At 47.3% G+C, this 18,211-nt stretch overlaps 1 protein-coding gene across 3 annotated transcripts in view; it reads right to left on the bottom strand.

The window, feature by feature from the left end:
- Positions 1–18,211, bottom strand: part of CPNE8 (copine 8) — a 2,424,038-nt gene that overhangs the window by 390,072 nt on the left and 2,015,755 nt on the right. For all 3 annotated transcript variants that reach the window (XM_069629223.1, XM_069629224.1, XM_069629225.1), the window contains one exon: positions 11,390–11,517. In XM_069629223.1, coding sequence (XP_069485324.1) covers positions 11,390–11,517 — 128 coding nt within the window. The remainder of the gene's footprint in view (positions 1–11,389; positions 11,518–18,211) is intronic.

Genomic DNA, 18,211 nt, shown 5'->3' with positions numbered 1-18,211 from the left:
CTTTTCTGGACAGTAAGGATTGTGAATGACATTAAGAGGCACAAGAGAATCAAAAGCCAAAAGCTAACGGAACCAGGGAGGATAGTAGGGGAGGCTAAGAGGGGCAGAGATGTCCAGGTAAACCAAGAAGAAGAAGAATCCTGGCGATCTTGTTTCAGAAGTTCCAATGTTTAACTCTTTGTACTTGTTTTCTCTAATAAAAAGTTTCAAACTGAAACTCATGGTCTTGGCACACTTCTTGGTCCCAGGCAATCCCCTGACAGATCGGTTCGCATTACATCCGTGATTTTTACTCAATGTTCAGTGCCTTCAAATTCCATCTCATGAGGCCCATTTAGGTTGGAAATTCAACATTCATTCTCAAAGTAGTCTCAGGTGAAGAGCAAGCCACTATAATATATATTTGTATTTTTGCTGCTACAGATCCTTATGGAACTCTGTATCCACATCATCATGCCTGATACTTCCAAATCTCTCTTGAATCCTTGAACAATGCTCCACCCAGTCATCAAGGTCATAGTCTTCATCTCTTCTCAGCAAGGCAATCCTATGTGCCTCAAGGCATGGGGTTTCTACCAAGAAACGACTCCACCTCCACCACACATTCCGGGTCTCAACTGATGTTGGCATCATGCTTCCTTCCTGCACAGCTGTTTCACAACTCTTGACTCTGCAGAGTCAGTAGAGACGTGTCTGTCAAAGAGGTCAACAATGATGGCCTCCTGATCTTTGGGTGGAGCGTGTTGATCCCCCCAAAGGTCTGGCACCACACAGCCCATTGGTGCCAGCTCTCAGGATACCTGCAACGCAGCAGGCCTGGTGGGAAACACTGTTATCGGTTAATGCATCACTGTAAACATAGCTAACAATCACGCCAAAGGGATTCCAAATGCCCTGATGGCACTGGTGCTATACAGGAATCTGATGTGCCATTGCAGCTATTACCAGTGATCTGAGCTAGGGGTCCTTGTCTGTAGTAGAGTCTGTTTTTTTTTATGAGTACCCTTTGAAGATCTTGAGGCAGTCCTGGAGTCAGACCTCTTCCTATGACTCCTCTCTTTGGAAATGTTAGAAGCACCGTAGCCAGAGTACTTCCCAATGGAGTACTCCGGCTCCAAAGGGCCCCTGTTACCATCTGGTAGCAGGCAGGTCTCCTTGATCTACTCCTGCAAAATAAAAATAAAGAAACAAATAAAAGTCTACACTCCATATAGTGCCTGGCCTTCGAGGTTAACCCTTGACAGGTCTCACAGCTCTTGCAGTTGTGACGAGTCCACAAGTATCACGTGCAATGCCCATGGGATTAATATGGATATCATAATTGTTCTTTTTCTTTTATAACGCGTTTAATACCAACAAATGATATCTAAGCGCGGGATCGGAATTCGAACCTGTGTTGCGCTGCATTGTCTTGCTACCAAGACAAACTCATTGCCCCAGACTTATCCTAATATTTGGAAAAAATTAAAACTGAATTAAAAAACAGGGACCCAAATTCAAATTGCATGATCATAAGCTAGACTGTGAGCCTGTTTTGAAATCCTGCTACATATGCCATTGAAAAAATAACCATTGGGCTTGGAGCAGGTAGTGGCCCTTGTACCATGGACACCATCATTTTGGTGGAGGCCACAAGCATGCCCTCATGGCATTGGGAGGACATGTGGGGCCACCCAGCATGGTGAAATTGTGATTTTAATTTGTCATGCTCCTTTATATATGCTAGACACTTTAAAGATATGGAATCAGCAAAGGAGAATGGATCCATTAGAATTGAAATACTTGAATAAATGGAATGCAGTGTGAATTATGATAAGGATAGGTTATTAAGATAGGTATTGTATTCCAAGTTAAGCGTTAACTTTTAAACATGGGATATTGTTACCCATTGAGCTTGACTTTTTGACACTATGGGCCTCATTACACGGTAGCTGGTAGGGGGTTAACAGGGTCGGTAGAGCTGTCGGCCCCGTTAACCCCCTACCGCCTCATTACGAGGTCTCCTCGCGGGACCAGGATGCAAACAACGGGCCCACCATTAACGGGCCTGTTGTTTGCATCCTCCCCTTTCCCATGAATGGGAATGGGGATGTACAGGGTCTGGGTTCCTGGAATGGGGAAATACCGGGCCCTCCAAGGTCGGAATGGCCGGTATTTCCCCATTCTAGTAACCCGGACCCGGTACCCGGAATGGGGCTAGCCATGCCGCAAATAGCAGCATGGCTACCTCCAGCGTCGTAATGACCCATAGAAATTTGATAGTTGATTTTCCAGTAAAGATTACGAGTGAGCAAGGGATAAAAATGTGCATCAAATCCTAGTAGAATACACAAAATGCAAGGAAAAAGCATACAAAATAAAAGTAAAATTAATTTTCCACAGTAATTACTGACCCTCATTCAAGTTTCCATTTTTGCTATATTCCCCAGGATGTCAAGGTTGTAAGTGCCAAGGACGTTGATATTCCATACAGTGAGGAGGGAGAGGACAGGACCTTGAGTAAATAAAAATTACTCACCTAAGTGACTACAATCTTCGCAGTTGAGGGATCAACAGACAATTTTAGAATCACTGACTATGATTTAAACAACTCACTGAATATGATTTAAACAAGTTCAATGCACAACTCAAAGTTGCCTTGAGCGTGAGCTGAACTGAATAAACTGATAAGTAAGGTATCAAAACAGTCAAAACAAATAGGAGCAACTTTGGATTTCTTGAGGATCATTGTCCATCCCTTTCTTCCCTGGGTTTCTGCATCCTGGCAGTCAAACAAAAAAGTAACTTACATTGAATGGAGTTTTAAGAATCCAGGCACCTATTTAATTTTTGGCTTGGTCAGGATTTTGAAGCCTCCTTAGATGGTCTTCCCCACTTGATGGATTTAAGGGGTCTAGGCTTTTACCCAATCCTGACGCACTTGGCTTAGATTTTTTCAGATCTCACTGGACCCAGGTAGATTCAATATGCACCAAAGAATACTGGCTAGCAACTCTGCCACCTTTCAAGCAGAAATTGAGCAGGTGCTTCCTTGGCAATACCAATCTACTCCCTGCTTGATCGCCTGGGCTGACCCCCTTGCCAGTCTCTTTCATCTATCCTTGCTCTTTCTCCTCAATGCTCTGCAATGATCTGGGCCAATTCCCCTCCCTCTTCGCTTGTTTCTTGCTTCCCTGCGTGGTTCTGTCTTTCCACCCACCTGGCTTGTCTCCTCTCTCTATCCTGCTCCTGACATTTTACTCTGGTCTTTCTGGCAGTCTTTCTGCATTCTACTTCCTTCCCTACCATCTGACCTACTCTCTGTACCACTCTCTGTCCCACTCCCTAGATCAGTTTGTTTTCATTCAGCTTCTTCTCTTACCCCCTTGCCTCTTTTATCTACCTCCATGGTCTTTCATGTTCTCCTCTTCAATCCTCTGCATGCAAAAGAATTGTCAGTCTTTCTCCTCTCTTTTCTCCCCTCCAGGACTGCCTTCGGAGCTCCTCTAGCTGCACTTTCGAACAGTCTTGGACCTTCTGCCTCCACTCCTGCCTTCTCTATGCTCTGCTTGCCTATCTGCTTTCCTTTCCCACCACTCCCAGCCACTGCAGTTCTACCGTCAACATCTCTAACACTGATTTACTAGAGATGAGAACTTGTACCCCCTGTGGACCAGGCCTCTGAGCCCATGGATCTATAATGACAGTCAGCTGTGTTGAAAGGCACTGCTCTGCAGGGATTGGCTGTATGAATTAAAACTCCCCTGCTCAGCTGGGTATCCTTCTCCTGTGATTGATTGTGTAGCTCCACGGATCAAAGCATCAGGAAGGGCATTCATCATCTTGGCTCTCACAATGCTTTGATGATGGTTGCAGAAAGCTGAGCCACCTACAGTGAGTCGCTATATAGTGGTGTGTTGATCAAAAGCTGTGGACACTTCTCTTGGTCCCTGCTATTTCATGTCAAGGAAGTCACATGCTATTTATCGTGAAGTGAAATATTTGGCGATGTTGAGATATAGTGCGCAGTGGGACCCCACGGCTACATTTCTGTTTGTCATCAGAAGTAAATAAGCAGAGTAACAACACAGTCCTAGGTTTGTTAGTGGTGTGGGTCAATAGCAGACGCGATAGTCTTTGGAAATTTGCCAATTATCAGGGGATTCCTCAGCTGGGACTTCCACAGATCATAGGGATGGTAGGAGTGGTAGGAAAACAACACATGATACATTTTTATACACTTCATGTAAGCAAAAGGACTGATTCTCAGATAAAGGTCCCACAGTCTCAGAAATGAAGTGTCCCGAGGGAGGATTTTAAGTTCTGCTCCCCAAAATATTATTTTCTGTCCCAGAGGCAATCATTGGCTTCCCTTACCTCTACCCACATTTCCTAAACCCTGGCCCTCTTCTCTGCCACCAGGTCTTCCCCCTTCCAGGACTCCTATCTTTTTGGCTTTGGGATCAGCTAGTGGTTATGATATAAGTCATTTATAGTGTGCCTGTACACAAGTGTTTTGAGTCGCAACAAGATAAGGAAGACAAAAGGGGAACAAAACAAATGATCTGACTAGGCCTTGTGTCATTCAGGTCGTGCAAGTGGAAGGGAGGGGAGAATTGCCAGGGGAAGGGAAAGGGAGAGTGCAACAGCAAAACTCAAGTAAGTGCCGCCGGGGTGGCCGGTTCTAAGTAAGTGCAAGGAGGCAGGGGACTGTAGGGTTGCAGATACAGTCCCTAGTGCACGGTAGCCACGAAAGCAGTGGATGGGGCTACTGGTCGTGAAGGAGTCTGGTCCCCATAAGCTTCAGAGGGAGGCCAGTTAGTGCAGCAGACAGGAACATCAGCAGGGGAGAGAGAGAGAGAGAGAGAGAGAGAGAGAGAGAGAGAGAGAGAGAGAGAGAGAGAGAGAGAGAGAGAGAGAGAGAGAGAACGCAGAGGCGAAAAGGAAGGTCTTGAGTTGCTTCCGGAACCTGAGGTGGTCCTGCTTTTATTTGAGAGAGGCAGGGAGGCTGTTCCAGACTTAGGCACCAGCCGAGGAGAGAGATCTACCCCCCACTCTCTGCCTGGAGAAGTTTTTGACCCTCAGAGAGTTGTAGGTGGATGAGCAGAGGGTTCGAGAAGGCCAGTGCTTAGGAAGAGAGAGTTGGATGTAGTGTGATTCCCGACCAGAATGCCTTGTGGACAATGCAGAGGGTCTTGAACTCGGTCATTGCAGCCACCAGGAGTCAGTGGAGGGATTTCAGGGCTGGCGAGATATGATCGCTGGGCGTGAGGCCAAGGACAAGCCTCACAGTCATTTTCTGGATTAGTTGCAGTGGGCAAGGAGTAGAGGCAGGTAGATTTAGAAAGTGGCTGTTGCAGTAGTCCAGCCTAGAGAGAACCAGGGCTCTGGAGACAGTGAGCTTCTGGGAGAAAGTGAGAAAAGGAGGAATACCCCTCAGGAGGTGCAGCTGGTAGGGGGACATCTTAGAGACGTCTGTGATGTAAGGAGAGAAGGAGAGGGTGGAGTCGAAGATGACACCAAGGTTTTGTCCCTCGCAGGAAGGCGCAGATAGAGGGCCCAAGGAGGGCGGCCAGAGTGAAAGAGGCAAAGTGGGAGCATGGGTCCCAATGAGAATAATCTCAGTCTTACTGGCATTCAGGCAGCGATAGTTAGTGCACCATCATTCCTGAATCATGGACAAAACAATCAGGAATGAGCGAGAGAGGAGGCTGAGGGGAGCATGAAGGAGAACTGAATGTCATCTGCATAACACTGAAAGTTAGGAGGGAAGGTAGAGTGAGATGGGCCACAGGTGCCAAGTAAAGATTGAAGAGTCACGGTGAGAAGTTAGAGCCCTGGGGAACACCACATGTGGATAGGGAGGTGGTGGAGAAAAAGGACCCCAGTTGGACCTGGGAGGGTTGATCACAGTGGAAGGAGGCCAACCAAGCTAGGCCCTGATCCGTGATGCCTAGGTTGTCACGGAGACGACTGATCAGGATGGCATGGTTAACCGTGTCGGAAGCAGATGAAAGATCAAATAGGATGAGGACATAAGGAAGGCTAGAGTTGAGGTTTGAGAGCAGGTCTTAACGGGTGTTCGGGATAGCAGTTTCCATGCTTCTGGCTGCTCTAAACCCAGACTGATGGTCATGGAGACAACCAACAGATTTGGTGTGGAGAGTAAGCTGGGAGATGGCCAGCTTTTCCAGGAGTTTGCCCCGGAAAGGAGTGATAGAGATTGGGTGGCAGTTTGCAAGAGAGGGAGGATCCGCGGAAGGCTTCTTAAGGATGGGTTGCACAAGGGAGTGCCTTAGGGGGAAGGGGAAGGTTCCTGATGCAAAAGAGTGATTGCAGAAATCGGCCAAGGCTGAAGCGAGGATGTCGATGTGGTCCATGATGGTTCTGGAGGGGCAGGGGAGCAGCTGACGATACTTTCATAGATCTGACTTGTCTAGAAACATTGGCAGCAGTGAACACAGGGAAAGAGGACAACAGAGGAGGAAAGGGAGAGACGGCCAGAGAGGGGCTCAGAGACGTAGAGGGAGAGGAAGAGGAGAGAGAGGACCGGATGTACTGAGTTTTAGTGAAGTGAGAAGCCAGTGCGGTGCAGAGGGAACAGGTGAGGTGGAGGCTACAGCAGGATTGGCCAGCTTCTGCAGATTTTGAAGAGTTCAGCCATGTTGTTAGAGGCCACAGAGACATAGGCTTGGATGTAGGCCCTCTTCTTGGACAGGACGGAGAGTCTGTATTGCCTTTGGAGCAGGCGACAGGCCATTTTGTCAGAGGATGCGTGTTAGGGAGAATTCTCTGTTTAGGCTGAATCTCCTAACCTAGTGAGTCCCCCAGCAGCTTTGCTGGATTTTTGGGGTTTATTTTTTTCTCCTGCCAAGATTGAGACTCTTTTACCCTCACTCTTGAGCATGATTTGAGTGTGTTTCGTTGAATCTAGATGTGTTTAATGGGCTATGGGGTCTTTTACTCCATAGGGCTTCATGTGTTTTTGTGATGTGTGTTACACAGCACCCTCAGTGCAGTGACACAGGGGTGTCATAGTGACCCCCCAGTATAGACTCCATAACCTGGGACTGACTACTGTCTCCCAGGGCATGTAAAGTCACCATTGACTTTACTAGTCTTAAATTCTGAACAGAACCAGTACAAACCATCATATTGTGGACGTACTGGCTGGGGCAATTCAATTGCCCCAGGGTTTGTTAGTCGAGGGGGCACGTCTCCGTCCCCCCTGATCGAGTTTTGGCTGGTGGCAGTGGATACTACTTGTTATATTCAACCGCGAATATTTTCCTATGGGATTTCCCATTGTTATAGGCTACTATCTTTATTTAATTATTTACGGTAGCCTCGAACATACCACCGGTTTATTTAATTAATATTAATTCTCCGGTTGGTATTTTTTTGCCAAAACTTGATTCTAAAATGGTGTTTGTGTTCTCTTCTGTGACTCCAACCCAAGTCGAGCCCTTTGTTCCACTTTTTGGCGGGCTTCTCCACAGAAGCCCTCCAAAGTGGTGCCACTCTGTCTGGGGTACTTAGGAGGGGTGGAGGGGGATTTACGCACCCTGGACTGAGTTGCCTAGGCAACTCAAGTCGCACTCCATCCTGATTGGCCCAAGTGGTGAGCCGGCCGGCTCACCAATTAGCATGTTTGAGTGACAGCTAGGCTGAGTGAATGGGGGTTTTCTGCATAAAAGCAGGGCTTTGGGGACTGGAACTTCAGAAGTCGCCACAGGACCTAACAATCCGACGAGGGAGAAGCTGAGCCAACCTGCCACGACACCACCACCGGTGGAGCCCTGCTGGACCGTCTCACCACTTTTTCCAACGACAGAGGAGATCTCCCGCTGGAGAGTCTTCTTCCTTTGACTGGTGGGGATAACCAGTTTCACCGTCTTTTCGCCTTCCCGACGTACCTCGTGGCCGCCTTGTCGTGCTAAGCACCCCGGCAACCGGAATACCACGTTTTACCACGACCGCGAACAAAGGTACCACCTTTAACCGGAAAACTCAGCAGCTGGTTTCTTCCCTGGTAGTGCAACGACCTTCGCCTTTCCTCCAAGTTGAGATCTTCTCTTCCCCTGGACGACGACGCAACTTGCACCCACTGCCAGGAACAACTGCCACCAGTGGAGGATCCTTCCCACTTAAGGTACCGTGTCCCGCCTGGCTTCCCTTGCCACCGACTGTACGGGGTAGATTTAGCCCCCGGCTTTCGAACCTAGGTTAGCCTGGGACACCCTGGCTAAAACTTTCCTAAGCCTCTCTAAACTCTTTCTGAACTCTCTGCAAGACTTTCTAAGCCTAGTGTAACTGTGTGATCTTGGGCGCATTTGTGCTCTGCTCTCTCTAAGAGTGGGCCCAGCCTTTGGACTTTGGCTCACCAGTCACTTTTGCTCTTCGGCCTTGCTAACAGTGTTCCTGAACCTTAGAGTGGTGTACCTTTCCCTATTCTGTCTTTTTCCCTCCCTTTCTCACAAACTTATTGGAGTGCCATCTAGTTAAGTGCTCACCTCTGTATGAAAATAAGTGGTGTTTTACGGTGACTTATCTGATAAGGAAAAAAGGGGTGTACATATTACAATAGTAACTGTGTTTAGAATATTTTACAACAAGAGTGCTGGAGTGTTTCAAACCGTGTGTTTTTAAATAAATAATTATATACTTTGATACCAAAGCTCTGGTCAGTGTTTGCTTGTATTATTGTGTCTGAGTGCCTATTGTGTATACTTTGCATACTGCCTAACTCTTCTTGAGAGAAGTCTGACTGCTCAACCACAGCTACCAGGTAAATCTGGGTGGTGCAGACTGCTACCAAGTGGGTTTACTGACAACACCTGTAGTCTTAAATCTTTTGCAGTGTTCCCTAAGGGAACTGCACAGGTTTCTGCCTAACAATGCGTCTGATGCCCTCTACTTCCTCTCGGCCACCCTGCATGTTCGTTTAAGGGTGGCGAGGTCAGCGTCATTCCAAGAGTTGCACTTGGAGGTGGGCTTCAAATGGATCCTCATGAAAGGGGCAAGGACATCAAGAGTGTTTGTGATAGAGAGATTCAGGTTAATGGGGGCTGTGTCAGAGTGTGTGTCTTGATATAAACTTGATATTTCTCTAGCAGCTGATGCACTGTGCAACCCAGGAGACTCGCCCTTTTCCTCCACCAGGTCATACATTAAGTAGCAGGTGCTGGCACTGGGCACCTATGTTTCCCACAGTCCAACCAGTCAGCTTTTCCCCATATTGCACTGGGAACTGACAGCAAGACAACAGATATCATGTGCAGGATGGAGAAAAATCGGATCAAGATGTAGGAGAAACTCCTTTGCTCACAGACATTATTGAATAACATTGTGCACTTAGTGGATGAGGGTCATTGGGTTTAGTGTGGACTAAGAGAAGGGCTAAGGGAATTGGTGGCCAGAGTTCAACCTTGACATTAGAATGACTGCTAGAGATTGTTCAGTGAGTATGCTTTTGCGTATGTGTGTGTTTATGTGTGTGTCACCTGTGGAAAGACCTATGGTATGGATGTTCCATTGGACCTCATATTGTGATGAAGGGAAATCTGGGTGAAGTTAGCCAGCAACACAATGGATATATTTGAAGTGTTGGTGATGGATCCAGATTGCAAATAGCCATTTCCTGAAGGAATCAGACACAATCTTGTCTGCAATGACATTAATGCCAAACACTTTCATGAGTGAACATTGCCAAGAGGAGATGGTGTAGTTTAACGGGATGCAGTTCTCATAACACATCATGCAAGCATGCCTCAAACATAATTGCGTACCACACAGTATAACAGATTTGTCCAAGTCTTAGATAACAGGTTAATGGAGCTGACTAACTGCATTATAACAACCAGAATACTGTTTCTTTTATCCCATATGTTGCCAGGGTGGAATAAAGTTCAATACAAGCTTATATGGCATTGCCGCACGAAGGGCTACACTTCAGTTTTTCTGTTTTTGAATGCACACCTGCTTCAAGTATGTATGGGTCACTAGCGCCTGACCCAAAGGAATTCCAGAACCAAGGTTGTTGGATCATGAGTAAAGAATAATATGCTGATGAAAGATGAGTGCAACGTGAGCTCTATGTGGGTTAGTGGAAAAGAATTAGAACCCTATGGAACACAAATGGGTAGTTCAATAAGATCTAAGCAGATTGAGGTGGTGTGGGTTTGGAGGCCAGATAAGTGTGGTAGAAAGCAGTTATCCGGTAGCCCACTCAGGCATTTTCCACTGCAACAGTCCCCAGAGCTAGCCTCAGCATGAATGGACGTGTAGCAGATGTATGAAGTAGAGTAGAATAAGTGACCACCACCAGGTTGAACAACCACCTGTCCACTTCAGGAACTTAGCAAGCTTAAAGAACTACGAGTCAGGGGGGTCTGTGAGGGAAGAGGATAATGATTATTCTCGAGGAGCCAGGTGGTTGAGATCCATGGACCAACTTAGTAAGCTACTTCGGTTCTATGATATTACTTAAGCAGAGTGAGGTATTTTCACGGGGATGCTTTAATGTTGCGCTAATGAGCTTGTATTGTGTTTATCAGAAGGGGATGGTGTTATGATTCTTCACTGTACTAAGACATCTTAAACAATTGATTAATATTCAGATGACTAAGCAGGATCGACTCTACCAGACTTGATCTGTTGGGAAAAGTGATGAATGGAACAGAATTCTTTGCACCCACCATAGGGTGTTGATCATTTTGTAAATGTTTTTTATTGTTTGTTTAAGCACATCCCTAGCTCGAGTGCAGTGGAATGCTGCAGCCAGGGTCGGGGATTGCGTCTTTAACAGTAGTATAGTACTGTGAGTTGCAGTCTGTGTGCCAGTCTGTGCGCCCATTGAGATTAGTCCTTACTCAAGTGTTGCTGAAAAAGCCACGTTAGAGATATTTGTGAAATTTTGAGAACTATGAGGGCATTCTGAGTCGATATTGGGCTTGAGTCCCAGAGGGTGGGTGAGTGACAAGAGGATTGTTTGTGGGTCCTCTATTTGTGGATGAGTTGAGACTCAAGCCGGGTGGTCGACTTGCTGCGAGAGGAGCTTAGCCACCAGGTCTCACACTTCAACAAACAGAAAGGGTACTCATTTTGAGATGTAGTAGTTTGTTCTAGCAGATGATAGAATGGTTCTAAGAAAAAACACTATTTCATTAATTTGTTTCTTGAAATAAATATGCATGATAAATCTAAGGGATAGCACTCATATCTGTTTATTCCAGAATCCATATTATCATAAAACATAAACCAGAGAAATAGAGTGTAATTCAGCTAGCTTTTGAAATAGTTTTAGATAGTTGCTCTCCAAATTGCAATTTCTTGTTAGATACAAAGACGCTCATCATAAACCAAACACATTTTACAGCATTTGCAGATGAAACTACAAAAATAGGCATACCTTGCAACATGATTAATTACCGGAGCAAAATTGGTCGGGCCATAAAGTTGTACATTTTTAAGGCTCTTGTAATAAGCCTCCATTACACCATCAATCCCATGACAATATGGGTTTTGAGAGTTTCCATTCTGCGAAAAGAAAAGATGGAAATTATTAGCTGGACATGTACATTTTAGGAAGCAGATACATCTGTAAAAATTACATCTGCTTTGAAAATAAAACGGAGAGCTACCTTCAAACTGTGTGGCATTGATATTTTCACTACATGGTGTGGCTACCCCACATTGGAGAAGAACAAGTTATTTACCAACTGGTAAGGTTCTTTCGATTGGATGTTCCTCCAACGTATTCCTCATCTTTGATAATCACGTCCAGCCTCAGCTGCTTTGTAAAAATAATTCTCGGCAGAGGGTGCTGTCCATTGATTGCGTCGAGTCGATGTCCCTCAAAGACCTCCGCCGAGGGTTACATCATCGGGTGTATAAGTAGCACGCGCGGCACCCGTTGGCCTCAGTTCAGTTTTTCCCTTCTGTTCGTGTTGGCTGTTAGCCTAGGCAAGCAGTAGTCAGCCTTGCGAGAACGAAAGCTGTAACAGCATGAGAAATTCTACAGAGGAGTAGGATGGATGGGAGGATGATGAGGAATACGTTGGAGGAACATCCAATCGAAAGAACATTACCAGTTGGTAAGTAACTTGTTCTTCGAATGGATTGTGTCCTCCAACGTAATCCTCATCTTTGATAGACTCCCAAAGCAGTATGTAGAATAGGAGGAGGGAGGAGAATTTAGAATTGTTGGTTTTTATAAGGCCGAATACAGTACTGCCTTACCAAAGGTGACATCCTGAGAATGGGAAGCATCCAGACAATAATACTTTGTAACCGTATCCAACAATGACCATGTTGCAGCATCACAAATGGATCTAACAGGTACTCCTCTTTGAAGGGCTGCAGAAGAGGCTATAGCTCTGGTAGAATGAGCTTTCAAACCCTCTGGCGGGACCTTGCCTGCCATTTTGTAACATTCTGAGATACCAAGTATAATCCACCTTGACAAAGTCTGTTTCGAAACAGCTTGTCCTAATTATCTTCATGTGTAGCTAATAAAGAGTTGGTCATCCACACTTAGTTTGAAGAATCTAGAAATATAGAAGCTTAAAGTTCTTCTAGGGTCCAATCTATGGAGCCTCTCTTCCTCTTTACTGGGATGCAGCGGGGGTAAAACACCGACAGAACAATTCTTTGATTTAGATGAAATTCAGATACCACCTTAGGTAGAAAGGAGGGTTTACCCTCAATACAACCCTGTTCTTGTGGAATACGGTATAGGGTGGCCTGGAGGAGAGTGCCTGCAACTCGCTCACTTTACGTGCGGATGTCAATGCAACCAACAATATGGTTTGGAAGGTCAATAAACCTAATGAGCATGTGTGCAAGGGTTCAAATGGGGCACACATTAGACATTTTAGAACGAAATTAAGATCCTTAACTGGATCCTGAAAAGTAGAAGGCGGGAACACGTGTGTGAGCCCTTTTAGAAATTGAATCACCAAGGGAATTTTGAAGTAAGAGCATTCTTCCGAAGAGCGCTTGACTATGGAAAGCGATGCCAGGTAACCTTTAACGGTTCCAATATTAAGACCTTTCTGTGCTAATGAAAGAAGAAAAGAAAGCAGATCCGGAGTGGAACATGGAAAAGGATCAACATTCTTTTCCCTGCACCAGTCGCAAAACTTGTTTCAAGGGCAACGGTACAGAGATTTTGTTGCTGGCCTTCTTGCTGAAACCAACACCTCCATTACGTCATCCGGGAGGTCCCAATCCCTGTATCTCAACCTTTCAGAACCATGCAAGAATGTTGAGAGTGTTGACCTCTGGATGGAGAACCTGTCCCTCCCCTTGCGAGAGAAAATCGTCTCTTTGTGGAAGACTTATCAGAGGACAGATTGACATATCCAGAAGGTCCGGGTCCAGTGGCGGCTGCTATCATAGGGAGGCAGGGCGCCACCCCCCCACCTAAGAGCCCCCACCAGGTGTGAGTGTTAAACAGATTCAGAAGATGTTTAGAAGTTCTTCTGAATCTGTAACAGCGGGGCGCTTCTCGTTTTACATTGCTCTAGCCCATAGTAAAGTGCATGGAGCTTGTAGCTACATGCACTTTACGTAACCCTTTTAAGTAGGAGGCTGGCTGGGCGCTTGAGGGGTGGCCCCGCCAGCATCACTATGTGTGCAAACAGCACCCGAAATATCTATAATCTGCAGGGAGGGAGGGAGTCTCCCTCCCTCCCTGCTTAGATACAGTAATGTCATTGGCTTTTTGCCAATGACATTACTGTATCTATGCAGGAGGCAGCCAATCACTTGAGTGTGGGGGTGGGGTGATGACTCATGGTGCATGAGCCACCCATGCTTCTCTCTCTCATCCATCATCGTGATTTCAACGTGTTTTTGTTGTTTGTGCTGAGCCTACATCGTGAACAAGATTGTGAGCTGTTCATCCGCAGCAGCGCGCGTGCACAGGGAGCAGGCCGTGTACTGTACTGCCTCCAGCACACCTTGGGGCCCGTGGGGCAGGCCTGGGCCCTGATAGTGCTCCATGGAGCCTCTGACTTCAGGCCAGGCCCCTGCCCTCACGAGCCAGAACCCCCATTCAATTGTTCCAGCACCACTGCTTGTGCATTTTTTTTTCAATCAATGCTTTCTTGGTTGAAAGATAAAAGGCACTCACCTTTTGTTTGACAAATTGACATCAATGGCATGCATCTCTAATATCATACTGTGTGCAAATGTTTTCCATACAACAGTTGAAAATGATTTAGGTGACGATAAATCAGTACTTGTCTTAACATTAGCATCCATCCATATTAAAATGACCCCACTTTACTGCTCCCCCACTTCCTGTGTGCTTAGATTTTGTGAATGTGAGATGTCATGGGGGCAGAGTTTGCAATAAATACCAGAACATGCACGATTGCCCTGCCTGTAAGATAGAAATGACAGCTCACTCCACTGACATTAACCGTCGCTTCAACTTGTATTTTCCACTGAATGGCTTTCAGTTGGGGGGTACGTTTTGGAAGGTCACACCGAGAACATTTAATTGTTTCAATAAAAACGTGTGCAAAAGGATAGTAAAAGCTAATAAAGCTTCAATATTAAAAGCATTTACCTCACTATAATGTCTGTAATCACACACTTAAGGACTACTGTAAGAATGCGCTGTCTACTGCCCCCTACTTCTCTTCCAATCACTCCCCTGACATGCCAGTTCTAACATCCCATCACCATTTTAGTTGCCTAAAAATGTGTGCATATGAACACAGTTGCAAACAATGAAATGCTTTACATTTGTAATTGCCGGGCCTTCGTTAACAGTGCAGAGCAGACCCAAGTACCGCTTATCCCATGCGTCCTGTCCTGCCTACCAATGGCCCTGTACCTGAGCCAGGTCAAGTCAACACAACACAAATTTTCAGGGGGTCTAAAGCCCTGTTTGCCCAGAATTCCACATATCGACTAGTGAGTGAGTAACTATAATGAAATTGTGCCTGGGTGGCGGGCATTGGTAGATCACTTAGCCTGAGGTAGTGTTAAAATTGAATATTTGTCCAGTTGAGACGCATTCATCACAGTCCCTAAACAGAACCTCCAGCACACGTGTCCATGTATGTACTATTTGCTTAGAGCTTCATTTTGTTGCAGAGTATCTACCCTTTCAATTGTTTTTTAACAATACACAATACCATATATACAGTAATGATATGATATGATATGGCATTTGTAACGCGCCTATACACAAGTGTTTCAAGGCGCGACGAGGCAGGGATGGGGGAACAAGGGGAAGACAGACAACGATCCTACTAGGCCAGGTGTCATTCAGATCGCGCAAGTGCAGGGGTAGGGGGAAGGGAGAAAGTGCATGGGGAAGGGGAGGGGGGAAGTGCAGTACAAGGTAAGTAGAATAAAATAAATAAAGGCCAGCTAGTGGCAAGTGCAAGGTAAGTGCAGACAAGTGCTGGGAACGGGGGCTGTAGGCATACAGGGACAGTCCCGCAGTGCAGGGGTTGCCAGGGAGGCAGTGCAAGTGGAGAGTGGCTGGGCCCAGGACCGAGGTCGGTGAGAGTGGCCCAGTTGCAGATTCGGTGCAGATTCAGCGAAGAATTAGCAGGGGAGAGGGAGAGAGAAAACAGAAGCAAAGAGGAAGGTTTTGAGGTGCTTCCGGAACCGGAGATGGTTCTCCTCAAGTTTCAGGGAGGCAGGAAGGCTGTTCCAGAGGGAGGCCCCTGCCGCGGAGAGAGATCTACCCCCAGCTCGTTGCTTCGAGAAGCGGCTGACCCTGAGGGAGTTGGAGACGGATGAGCGAAGGGCTCGGGAAGGAAGATATTTAGGAAGAGAGAGTTGAAGGTATTTAGGCCCCAGGTCCCAGAAGGCCTTGTGGACAATGCAGAGGGTTTTGAACTTTATCCTCGCAGCCACTGGGAGCCAGTGTAGAGGCTTCAGTCCTGGAGAGATACGGTCCCTGGGCTTGAGGCCAAGGACAAGTCTCGCAGTTCTGTTCTGGATGAGTTGCAGAGGGCGGAGAGTGTTCTGGATGAGTTGCAGAGGGCGGAGAGTGAAGGCAAGCAGATTAAGATAGAGGCTGTTACAGTAGTCCAGCTTTGAGAGAACCAGGGCTCGTGAGACAGTGAGCTTCTGGGGGAAGGAGAGGAAGGGAAGAATACCTCTGAGGAGGTGCAGCTCGTAGTGTGACTTCTTAGAGACGTCAGATATATGAGGAGAGAAGGAGAGTGTGGAGTCGAAGATAACCCCAAGGTTTTTTGCCTTGCAGGTAGGAGCAGGAAGAGGGCCAAGAGAGGCCGGCCAGAGAGCTGCAGGGAAGGAGGGAGTGGGTGTGCCGATTAGTAGAATCTCAGTCTTACTGGCATTAAGGCAGAGGTCATTGGCGGCACACCATTCCTGGATAGCAGACAGTCAGAGATGAGGGAAGTAGAGGAGGAGGCCGAGGGTGGCCTGAAAATGAGTTGGGTATCGTCCGCATAGCACTGAAAGTTGGGGCAGAGAGCGGCGATGCGGTGGGCAAGGAGTGCCAGATACTGGTTGAACAGCCAGGGGGAGAGATTTGATCCCTGGGGGACACCACAGGTGGAGAAAAAGATGTCAGAGAGGAAGGACCCCAGTTGGACCTGGGAGGGTCGATTGGAGAGGAAAGAGGTCAGCCACGCCAGAGCCTGACCAGTGATACCCAGGTTATCACGGAGACGGTTGAGCAGGATGGCATGGTTGACAGTGTCAAAGGCAGAAGAGAGATCGAGCAGAATGAGAACACACAGAGTGTTGGAGTCAAGGTTCAAGAGTAGGTCCTCACGGATGTTCAGGAGAGCAGTTTCCGTGCTTGTGGCAGCTCTGAAGCCAGATTGATGGTCATGAAGACTGCCAACAGATTCAGCATGGAGGTTAAGCTCGGAGATGGCCAGTTTCTCCAGGAGCTTGCCCAGGAAGGTAGTGATGGAGATTGGGCGATAGTTAGCCGGGCAGGAGGGGTCAGAAGAGGGTTTCTTAAGAAGAGGGTGCACAAGGGAGTGCTTAAGGTGGGATGGGAAGACTCCAGAGGCGAAGGAGTGGTTGCAAAAGTCAGCCAGGTCAGGAGCCATGGAGTCAATGTGGTCCTTGATAGTTTTGGAGGAACAGGGGTGAACCTGTTTAGATAAGACTTTCATAGATCGGACTTGTCTGGAAACCTCGTCAGCAGAAAAAAGGGGAAAGGCAGAGAAGGAGGGAGGAGGGGTGGCTGCAGAAGGGCCAGAGGAAGAGCCAGGAAGAGAGGGAGGGAGGTGATAGGAGGAGAGTGAGGACAGGATGTCCTGAGTTTTAGAGATGAAGTGAGAGGCCAGTGCAGTGCAGAGGGCCTGGGAGGGGACAGGAGAGGTAGAGACTGCAGCAGGTTTGGCAAGCTCCTTGCAGATTTTAAAGAGTTCGGCCGAGTTGTTAGATGCCGCAGAGATGCGGGCTTGGATAAGGGCTCTCTTCTTGGTGAGAACGGAGAGACGGTATTGCCTTTGGAGCAGGCGGCAGGCCAGTTTGTCAGAGGATGAACATGAAGCACGCCATTTCCTCTCTGCCACCCTGCACTTGCGTTTAAGGGTGACGAGCTCCGAGTCATACCAGGAGTTACATTTGGCTTTGGGCTTCAGGTGGATTCTCATGACAGGGGCAAGGATATCAAGAGTATCAGATATAGCAGAGTGGAGCATGGAGAGGGCTGTGTCAGCGTGGGAGTCCGCCGAAAGAGGAGGGGGGAGTGAGAAGGTGGCAGCGAAAGCCTCAACTGACACGCGCTTCATGGGTCGGATGACCGAGAAGGTGGGTGGCAGTGATGAGGGTGGCTTTGCCTGTGGTGTAGGGAGGGTGAGGTGGGAGGATAGAAGAAAGTGATCACTCCAGGAGAGAGGAGTGGAGAGAGGGACGGAGAGGGGAAGGTCAGAAGAGATCAGAGCATCAAGAGTGTGCCCTGCAGAATGAGTAGGCCCAGACGGGAGAATAGAGAGTGAGAGAGAGTCGCAGAGGTCACGAAAGAGTCCCGTGGGGGGACAGGAGGCATCCAAGTGGATGTTGAAGTCACCAAGAAAGAGCAGTTGAGTGGTTGAGGACAGGAGTGAGGAGGAGAGGTCAGCCCACTCAGAGACGAAGGAGGAGATTTGACCAGGTGGCCAATAGATAGTAGCCACGGTAAGGGAATGGCTAGGAGAGAGAGAGAGACGGCAGACAAGGCATTCAAAAGAGGAGTAGGTCTGCGTAGGAGTGACAGTGGCAGGAATCCACTTGG

Source organism: Ambystoma mexicanum, chromosome 12 (assembly GCF_040938575.1).
Source record: "Ambystoma mexicanum isolate Mex_15411 chromosome 12, UKY_AmexF1_1, whole genome shotgun sequence".
In the NCBI taxonomy this organism is placed as follows: domain Eukaryota; kingdom Metazoa; phylum Chordata; class Amphibia; order Caudata; family Ambystomatidae; genus Ambystoma; species Ambystoma mexicanum.
This window is presented reverse-complemented; position numbering and strand designations above follow the sequence as displayed.